This window comes from Hibiscus syriacus, unplaced genomic scaffold (genome assembly GCF_006381635.1).
Source record: "Hibiscus syriacus cultivar Baekdansim isolate YM2019G1 unplaced genomic scaffold, ASM638163v2 tig00110387_pilon, whole genome shotgun sequence".
Classification (NCBI taxonomy): domain Eukaryota; kingdom Viridiplantae; phylum Streptophyta; class Magnoliopsida; order Malvales; family Malvaceae; genus Hibiscus; species Hibiscus syriacus.
The window spans coordinates 3,205,400-3,216,195 of record NW_024062717.1 but is presented as its reverse complement, the minus strand read 5'-3'; the positions used below and the strand labels follow the sequence as shown (position 1 = coordinate 3,216,195).

General features: G+C 31.3%; 1 protein-coding gene across 1 annotated transcript; it reads left to right on the top strand.

Annotated features, from left to right (window-relative positions):
- Positions 1-1,786: 1,786 nt before the first annotated feature.
- On the top strand, positions 1,787-2,937 carry LOC120122395 (transcription factor MYB93-like). Its single transcript, XM_039141512.1, has 3 exons — positions 1,787-1,946; positions 2,030-2,159; positions 2,250-2,937. Exons 1-3 carry the CDS (start codon positions 1,811-1,813, stop codon positions 2,935-2,937), a joined length of 954 nt encoding a protein of 317 aa, XP_038997443.1. The 5' UTR covers positions 1,787-1,810.
- The last annotated feature ends 7,859 nt before the right edge of the window (positions 2,938-10,796 follow it).

Below are 10,796 nucleotides of genomic sequence, written 5' to 3'. Positions count from 1 at the left end.
AACAGCACTTGACAGTCTGATTCAACAATTAAAGACGTTTTTTCCAATCCAATCTGCTTCCTTAAATACTAGCAAAGCATTTACAATCACATATAATTCTGCAAACTCCGCGCTTAAAGGTCACAAGAAGGAAATGTGTTCCAAGCTTATTAGTTATTCAATAGATTATAAATTCACTAAGTTTCTCCAGTAATAAGGCTATGGCAGTAAAATCAGTAAGTTGTACAAAATCTTTGGTCTAAAGATCCTCCAATAGTGATGCGTCCTCTGTTCAGACATCTCTTTTTACACCTTTACAATTCTAACATATTCTTAATTTTCTTGGCAAAGAGCCAACAACACAAGTTACTGCTCACATACTAGGTACAGATCTCGATTCTTCTTATCAAAGAGGAACCAACACGAATAGAAACGTATTCAAAGCTTTGGGTTATTGGACACTAATGAAAATGTTTTCAAGTAAAGTGACCATTGTAGTTGCTAATTTGATCAAATTAATCCCAATGCTTTGGGTTAGACGAATTAATGAACACACGTGGATGGTCTCAATGACCTAAAGAAGATACTATTTTCCTAGTAATTAATACGTGAAATTGTATAATAATGATCCATGCAATAATCAATGACGAAATAAAAGGGTGAGTTGCGTGCATGGGGTGGGTTTCAAAGATCATTGGTGACGCACCACCTCTTTGATCTTATGCAGACCACTGAATGCTCCTTTGAAAGATCTTCATTTCCACTTTGACCTAGGATAATAATATATTTCCATCCAATTACACAATAGTGTCTAAATACATTGGGAAGGATGTAAAAAATTGGTATAATTATGCCCTACCATTTTATCATCATCATCTCCTAATTTTAATTATTAGTAATTATAATATTATTCACATATAAAAATTTATCAACACACATGTGTTTAACTATTAGCCATTGTAAAAATGTCGAAATAATTTGCGACTAGTTGAAAATATATTATAGTTGAGTCTAAATTTTAAAACATTTAAATTTCAGTAAAAATATGTAATTGATATAAATTTTAAATCTATGATATATATGCGTTTAACCCTCTCAACATATTATGTTTATTTAATAAAAATAAATATGTCAATATTTTATATTAATTAATAGGGTAAAGTACACAAATTGTCCCATGACTATAGGGTGTTGCTTTGTTGAGTCCCTCAACTATTAAAAGTTACAGAATAGTCACCTGACTATTCATTATGTTCCAAACTCGTCCTTTTCCATTAAAAAATTGACGGAAGTATGAACTGTACGTTAACCTGTTGATTGATATATGATAAAATTTGATCTCATAATCTCAAACGAATATCATATCTCAGTCAGCATGTTAATGTCTAGCTCAGACGACCACTAATTTTTTAATAGAAAATGACGAGTTTAGAACATAATGAATAATCGGAGACCATTTGTGTTCTTTACCCTAAATAATATTATTCCAAAATTTAAACATAGTTTATTTTATGGTTATAATTTCTATTATTAAATATAACATGAAAAATTAAAATATAATTACACCCTACATGAGTTGGCTTACTTCACAATTTGGCAGCAATATGTTTTTGTGGGTCGCCATTTGTGTAACGAAATTATTTTACGAAAACGATATGTCCACTTAGAAAAACAGGGATCAAATTGTAATATGATAATTTCCCCCCAAAACAAATAGGGAAACAACACATCTCCATTATTAGGGAATACAATTGAACTCTATAAATATAGAGTAGGTTTCATTTGATTGTTGGATTGAAGTAGCCAAGCCAGAAAAGAACATACTGAAATTATGGGAAGGTCTCCTTGTTGTGATGAAACTACTGGCCTTAAGAAAGGTCCCTGGACCCCTGAAGAAGATGACAAGCTTGTCAAATACATCCATGAAAACGGCCATGGTAGCTGGAGAGCCCTCCCCAAGCTTGCTGGTATCACCTGATGAACACTCTCTTTCGCTCCATCTTCTTCCCTGCCTGAGGTTATTGTTTCATTGTTTGTAATGATTTTGAAGGTCTGAATCGATGTGGGAAAAGTTGCAGGCTGAGGTGGACAAATTACTTGAGGCCTGATATTAAGAGAGGGAAGTTTTCCCATGAAGAGGAGCAAACGATTCTCAATCTCCATTCCGTCATTGGAAACAAGTAATAATTTTAAGTACCCTTTAGTTTTATGTCATTATTGTTTTGATTTTTGCTTTTGCTGATATGATTTTTGTGTTGCTGTTCTTAAAGATGGTCGGCGATTGCAAGCCACCTACCTGGACGAACAGATAATGAAATAAAGAACTTCTGGAACACTCATCTAAAGAAGAAACTCATCCAAATGGGGCTCGATCCCATGACTCATAGGCCTCGAACTGATATGCTATCGAGTTTGCCTTATGTCATAGCTTTGGCTAACCTAAAAGAGCTCATGAATCAGCACCCATGGGAGGAACATGCTTTCAGGCTTAAAGCAGAAGCTGTTCAATTGGCTAAGGTTCAAAGCTTGCAGTATCTTCTTCAACTAACCTCAGCTTCCATTTCATCTGGATCTAACATTAATATGCACAATACTTTCGTTACTGATGTGGATGCGATCGATGTTTTAAACTCGGGTTCTTCGATCAAGGATTCATCTCTGCTGGATATAGCAGCAGCGGCTTCTCTTAAAGGTCTCCATGATTCAACAATTCCTTTCCTTCGTTTGCCGGAGCTACAACAAGTCCCGTTCGAAGATTCAACATCGACGAAAAACGATATCGAGAACCTCGATAATTCACCACCGACTGTGATTCCAACGGTTGCAGAGACGTTGACACACAATTCGTGGGATGCTAGCTGTTCTTCGAGCTACCGAGAAGCTGATCTTTCCTCTTGGCGTCATGATGATGATCACCTCATCTTTGAAGACCCTTTGTTCCATGAGCTTTCAAGCTAAGTCTTTTGAATATGTTAATTACATATATGAATAGTCCTTTCAAAAACATCAAAGACATTAATTAATGTATCTTTACATAAAGATTGTCTTGCATGTTTTTCTTTACTTGTATACATAAACATCCTTATATGGATATGCATGTTCGGAGACATTATCATTGTTTCTTTTATTTCTTTTAGCTAGTTTCAAGTAACTAGAAAAAATAAAAATGTTTCTTTTTGTTCTTCCTCTCGTCGTTTTTCCCTTTCTTCTGCAAACGCAAACAATGATTGTATCCTATAGGTTCAAGCTGTACGCAAACAATGTTTTGGTAAGTGTTTTCTTAGAATTTTGAAACTTATTGACATGGGAAAACAATGGTGAAAAAGGGCTTTAATTTAATGTTTTGGAACATTTCAAAGAATGGTATGTCAACATTAAACAAATTTCTTGACTTGATGTGAACAAAATGAAAATACAAAGAAGAAAACCTACAAAAGTATGTACTTTTTAGGTTTAGGCACGATAAACTCCTACTTCCTGTTATTCACACGAAACAGAAAGTATTTTTTTTCTCTTCTTGTTTATACTTTATAGTTTTTAATTAAGGAATTACTATATAATTCAGGGTAAGTTAGAGCAGGACATTGACCCAACCTTATAATCCAACCACTCTAGAAGAATTACTGGAATGAAATATTCCATTGATTTTTTCATTCCATATAAATAAAGCTGGAGTATGAAATATATCAATAATTTTTCTTACTCATCATTAAATTTAAGCTTAATTTTAATTATTTCTTTCTTTCCTTATCAACATTAAATCTCCATCTCTTCTTTAACCTATTAACTCCCCCTACCCTCTCTCTCGGTTAATCATAATCACCATAACCACAGTCACTTTCCTTCCTTCTCATACTTACAACTAGGGGTGAGTGTTCGATCGAGTCAAGTTAAATTTTTTTTGAGTTATTCGAGTTGACGAGTCCTATTTTATAACTCAAAGTTGACTTGAATTCTTTTAGAGTCGAGTCGAATTTTCAAGTTTTTTGTTTAAATTTAATTGTAAATATTTATAATATTATGATATCATTTGATTCCAATTTAAATAATTTTTTTATAACCATATACAATACATATATGTTTCTTCATTTTCTTTCATATGTGATATACATATATCATAAAAAATCGAGAGACCTGACTCAAACTAAAAATTTTGAGTTATTCGAATTGTATTTTGCACTCGATTTGATTTTGAAATTTTTTTAAGTCGAAACGGGTTTATGAAATTATAACTTGAAGTCAATTCGAGTCGAGTTGAAAAAATTTATTTTTCGAATCGAGTCGAGTTTTGCTTACTCCTACTTACAACCTAAATCATTTTATCTTTAATATATATGAAATTATGGTTAAATATTGCAGATCATGTCAATTATAATGTTTCATGATTTTTCTTTCTTTTTTCCTATGAAATTACTTATAAAGTGTAAGAATTAATTAACTTTTTGTATTTTACAATCAATGTTGATTACATCTCAGTAGAAAAACAAGATCAGCGAGATTTCTTCTTCAAATTTAATTACTGTTTATCTTAATATGTATTGAAGATAACATGATTTAGGTTGCAAGCATGGGAAGGAAGGAAAGTGACAGTGGTTATGGTGATTGTGGTTTAGAAGGTTGAAGAAGAGATGGAAATATAATGTTGATACGAAACGAAACAAAAAATAAAAACTAAACCTAAATTTAATGATGATTAAGAAGAAAATTACTAACATGTTTTAATTTTATTGGTTGAGTTCATCTCTTATGTGGTGAGGAGGGTTCATAAAATAATTTTTAATTCATAAACGTATATTCATTTAAATGTTTATAATTTATCATTTTATAATTTTTAATAATTTAAATTTTTATCTATATTTAAATATTTTAATAATATTTTTAAAATTATAATAATTTCTTAGTTTTTTACTTTAAGATGAAATAAGTCCTCAAACTTTCAATTAAAATCGTTAAGCTTATGAACTCGACCAAAAAATCAATTAAGTCATTCTACCATGTCATCACTCACACATGAACTATAATAGTAGCATTATGAACAGCCACGTCAATTCAATGGACTGTTATGTCAGTACTATAATGATCAATGTCGATCAAAAGAATAAAATTGATGCAATCAAATTAGTTCGAGAGAAAGTTTGATGCAATTCAAAAGTAGAGACAAAATTGTTTATTAGATTTACTACATCTATAAATATCTAGAGTTCACAAGGATTATGTGAGAGAAAGAGGATTTTTAATACAAAATAATGCACGGGTAATATATTTATCAATATAAAAAAAATTCTATCTTCTGCACGTGTTTTTTTCTATTTAAATTTTTTTTAATATAATTTTGTGTTTTTACTTCATAATTTTATTTATTTGCTCATTATCTTGTTAATTCCATAACACTTATAGTATTTTTATTTTTATTTTCTTGAGAAAGACTTACGAAGCTTTATCCATTTCAAAAAGAAAGTTCCACCTATGATTAAAATTAATGTTGATTTAATTAGTAAACTAATCTAATTGAAGGTCATAAAGAGTGACGTTCGCACCGTGACTTTTCATTTTGGAGAAATTGATCTCACTACAGCAGAAGAAGTGCACTACATATTATATGTTTTTCATTTGAATTTGTTAAATTTGCAGAATTTTATACATTATCTTACCTATTATTTAAAATTGTAAGTTGTCCTTATAACTTACTATTTAAATAAAATCATTAAATTAATTATCAATTACTATATTTAGAGATAATAATCGTGTAATAATAGCTTAATGAAATCTTTAATATTAGTATCATCAAATTATGAAACATTAACTTAATTTTAATTCGACTAATATAATTGTTATAATTAAATATTTTAAAAAATAACATGGTAATTTAGCAGACAGTAAAATCCAATTAAGAAACAGCAACCACTCTTGACTAAGAAATTGATGTCTGAGATTTGACCAAAATCCAACACAGATTTCAGCAGAAACTTTATTTTGACAAGAAGATAAGCAAGTAAACCACTATTTTCCCATAATAAAATCCATGCCTTGATGGGAATAGATTGAGGGGGCAGGTAGAGACGATTGTCGCTCTTGAAAATTTAAAATTATTATATATTTTAATTTTTTTATATTTTTTATTAAAAATATATTTTCGCCCTTATTATAAGTTCGTTCATTCTTAAAATTTTAAAATTTTATTCCTTTAACATAAAATTTTACATCTTTCCATGCCATGATCTATTTTAAGATTAATAGATCTATTGAATTAAATATTTAATTCAACTTGTTTATAAAAAAAGTTTTATTTTGTTCCAAACTTAATATGTAGACTAGCCCTCTAACTAAAATTCATCAAACATATATTTAATTAAAAAAATATGTATTAGTTGATGGAAATAATGAAAATATTGATGGCTGCACACCAATAAATTAATCAGAAAGGGAGGTTCAATAATTGATTGCTTTAACCTCAGTCCAATTCTACTAAATAAAATTTTCCTAGTAATTTTTTTTACTGTAATTTTTCTATAGTAAGAAGCTTTATGCAACTCAAGCTTAAAATCTATATTAGGAGTGTAAAATTTATATATAATGAAAAGATTAATAATAGAATATAAAATCATTTAATATATTATCGAGTATATTTATGATATTATTTTATTCATTTATCAAAACTATAAAAATTTATAGTTTAATTAATGAAATATAAAATCACGTAAAAATAATTTATTAAATTATCATGTTATAATTTTTTTTTGCTTAATGTGTATATAAGGAAGTTAAAACATTTTAAACATCTTAACAGTGCTAATTATTCCTTCACTACTAATGAACTTTTTAAAGTTCACAGTAAAATTACCAAAATTAGCATATGGATATATCTCTCAAATATGTAAAGGATTGAGACAGGGTGACCCCTTATCTCGTTTCTTATTTATTCTGGTAGCGGAAGCTCTTCGTCTATTAATTGATAAAGCAGAGGTTTCGGGTTTGATTGAAGGTATTTATGGCATTATTTCGAACGCGTCGATATCCCATCTCCAATTTGCGAATGATACAATCCTTTTCTTAAGGCCGAGTTTTGAGCAAGTGGCAAATATTAAGCGCATCCTCAGGTGTTTTGAGGTAAGCTCGGGGCTTAGTATTAATTTCAAAAAATCTTGGTTAGTTGGCATAAATGTGGAGGAGGTACAAATTGATGGTTTGGAGAAAGTTTACGGTTGTAAGATTGGCTCCCTTCCTTTCAACTATTTGGGTATTCCGTTGGGGGAAGAACCGAGGTGAATTGCAACTTGGGATCCAGTGGTGGAAAGATTCAAAAGTAATCTCTCGGGTTGAAAAAGTTGTTCATTGTCATTTGCAGGAAGAGTCATTCTGATTAGTGTTGTGCTATCTTCGCTTCCACTTTACTATATGTCAAATTTTCAAGTTCCAAAGGCGCTCCTGCTTAAATTAGATAAGATTTGAAGAAGCTTCCTGTGGGGTAGTTGGGCGAACGAAAGAAAGCTAAGTCGAGTCAGCTGGGGTAAGTTGTGTTTGTCGAAGAAAAAAGGCAGCTGGTGTAGTACATTTGAAAGCAAAAAACAAAGCTTTGTTAGCAAAATGGGCTTGGAGGTTTCCTTTAGAGAAAGAAGCTCAATGGCAAAAGATAATTGGAGCTAAGTATGGGGAGTCACATTTCAGTGGGCGGATGCTTTGGGTAGAACCAATTTCTACTTGGTGTTATGGAAAGGTATTGTCAAAATTTTGTTCGATGAGGAGGGGTGCCATAACCATTTTTTTAAAATAATTTATATTAAAAAAGCAATTATGAGTTTATTTGAGAAAAAAATAGGGATTTTGAATTAATTTGAATAGGATTCATCATCGAATTTTGGGTTAGGTAGGTCGAATACCTAAAAACGTATTTTAAAACAATTTTAAAAAAAATCATTTTTAAGACAAAAATCAGTCTGCGTTATCAAAGATTCATTTTTTGGATCCAAGAGTCGATTACGCGTAGGGAAATATTAGTACCTCTCGGTGCCAAAAAATTAGTACTTAGTCGCTTACATATTATCGCAGTGGTGAAAATTGTAAATTGAATATAAAGTTAGAATATGATCTATTTATTGAAGTTTAATTAATTTGCTTTGAATTATTTATTAGGGAAAATCCTTTAATTCGAAAGGAAATATCGAGATTTGCTCGTCCTCCGACGGGAAGGCTATCTCTTCTATTTATTGTCTAAAAGTATATTCCCTCCTCGATTTATTAAAAAAACACAAATCAAATCTAAATTGAATATAAGCATTTGCATAAAATAAATTACTATTTAAAAAACATGCATTGCCTCATTTGAATTAAAATAAAAACAAATTAATTAGCACTCTTAAAAAATAAACTCGATTTATTTCGAGTTATCATTTCGTTCGAATGTTGTATCGGATCGTACTATTTCGACCAAGCAATGCTTTCCACGTTCATTCTACGCTTAGTGTTCTAAAAAATCTTCGGATAAAAATATATTTATAATACTAACACGTAAAATTAATTCAAGAAAAGCAAGATGTATAACCATGAATACGTAAGTGACAAATATATGACATAAATGAATATGTACATGCATTCCTATATATATCTACTAGGTACATAAAAGGAAAATAATAATAATATTAGTGAATATATATGGCCAACACATGCGTATAATAAGGTAAATATAATATATTCTTTACAAACATGCAATATAGATAAAAATATAGTACACATATACGTACAAATATGTAAAGGACCGAAATAAAAACATGGAATCATTGCAAACTAGAGTTCAAACATAAGAAACTAAGCATACATTGTAATTCAAAGGACCGAAATCATATTAATAGTAACTTAAAAGACTTAACAACAATACTAACAACAATCAGGGTATTAATCGATAATATTAGACAACAAAGGCATAAAAAATGCAAATAAACCATAAATGACATTCAGGGCTAAAATAAAAATTGTCACAGCTAAGTGCCAAAATCCAAAATATCCTAAAACTGTAAAATGAGGAGTAACTTGACTAAAATGAATACTATGCAAAATCAACATCCAAAAGTTTGAACATATAAACAAATAATAACTAATCGATGAGGACTAAAATAAAACATAAAACAAATAAAGAGCTCAAAATGGAAGGATGAACCTTCATTAAGTAACCATATTACAACCATTACAAAGCTTGAGGGACTTCAGATAAGATTATACCCTCAACTAGGCGCTCGGTCTCCCCCTTCTTGCCAAAACACTACCGCACCAGAGATGGTGTATAACCATCTTTATAGGGTTATTCAAACCCTAAAATTCAATTTTTCTTCAACTACCTAAAAATGAGAGAGAGAAAACTCTCTGCCATTTTCCTTTGTCGATATTCAATCTTCCAGAAACCGGTGAAGCTACGCCGTGCCAACCGCCACTAATCGGCATCGGCCGCCGCTTGTTGGCGATGGAGAAGAGAGATGGCGACACTAAACGACTCATCTCGAAGTCCTCAGTACAAATCTAAGACTCGTTTACCTTAGAAGGGAGTGGGTAGGAGTAGATCTAGAGGCGAAACTTCGAGAGAGATCCACCTCCGATGACCCTACTTTTCCTTGGTGAAGAATCAACAAGGGTAAGCTTCTCCTTCACCTTCTCTATCTTTCTTTCATTTTCTTCTTTTTGTTTTTCCTTTTATTTTTCTTCTCATTTTCTTTTCGTTTTTCTTTCATTTTTTCCTTTTTTTCTGGTGTTCGAATTCCTCTCTCTTTTTATCTTTTTTTTTTCTCTTCGTCTTTTCCCCCTAATTTTTTTTGAAAATGGTCTCCTCTTTTTGTTTTATGGTGCTGAAATTATGATTTGATGCTCTACTTTGGTGTTACCTAGAAAATAGGGCATGATTGTCCTATTCGATAGTTGATAGTCTCAAATTTGGTCTCTCTTGTCTCTTATGAGTAAAAAATTATATTTGTAATTTTTTCTAATTATGGCCTCTTTTTTTGACTGATTGATGTGTTAAAGGCCGATTGAAACGGTGGTGGTGATATGACAGAAGAAACAATGAGACAAACTTATCATAGATGACAATGACAGTGAGAATAGACAACGGTGGTGATGGTGCAATAATTTTAGGGTTTGAGAAACCCTTGTTTACTTTAATCTAGGTTGTTGGATCAAGCACATTTCCAACGGCTGAAAACGTGCGACGATTGGGGAGATAGGATGAAGCCCTAACTGTGTTGGATTGTTAAGTTGGGCATGTTATTTGGGTTGTTGGCCCGGGTCATGTAATGTAGGCTTGATTGGGTCTTGGTCTTGTTTGTAATTTGGGCCTGAATATTATAATAGTGGGCCCTTGTAATTTGGTTTGGGCCAATTTGTAACCTGTAAAAATAGAAAAATAATAGTAGTAGTAGTAGTAGTAGTAGTAGTAGTAGTAGTAGTAGTAGTAGTAGTAGTAGTAGTAGTATATAATTAAGACCCTGACAAAAACGAGTGTCTACAATTGCCCATCTTTGTCCATTCTTGTGTTAACAAGAATAGGGCAAAGACAACGAGACAATGAGTTTTTGTCTGGTTCTCTTTTTTGCTTTAAAGCATGATGTTAAAGATAACACTGCTTATCCATGTTAAAGAGATCTAGTCGCTTTCAGTTAAATTGTTTACTGAAGATGACATTGTTCCTTCTCGTTGAGGAAGTCAGGTCAATCTGGAGATAATTTAGTGTTGAAGACGACATTTCTCATCTATTTTGAAGAGTTCTGGCCGCTTTTAGGTAAATTGTTTACTAAATATGACGTTGTTCCTTCTCGTTGAGTAAATTGGGTCACTCC

Coding starts and splice junctions, on each gene's coding strand:
- LOC120122395 (XM_039141512.1), top strand. CDS start 1,811: ATGGGAAGGTCTCCTTGTTGTGATGAAACTACTGGCCTTAAGAAAGGT. Junction 1,947..2,029: donor AGCCCTCCCCAAGCTTGCTG/GTATCACCTGAT, acceptor ATGATTTTGAAG/GTCTGAATCGATGTGGGAAA. Junction 2,160..2,249: donor CATTCCGTCATTGGAAACAA/GTAATAATTTTA, acceptor CTGTTCTTAAAG/ATGGTCGGCGATTGCAAGCC.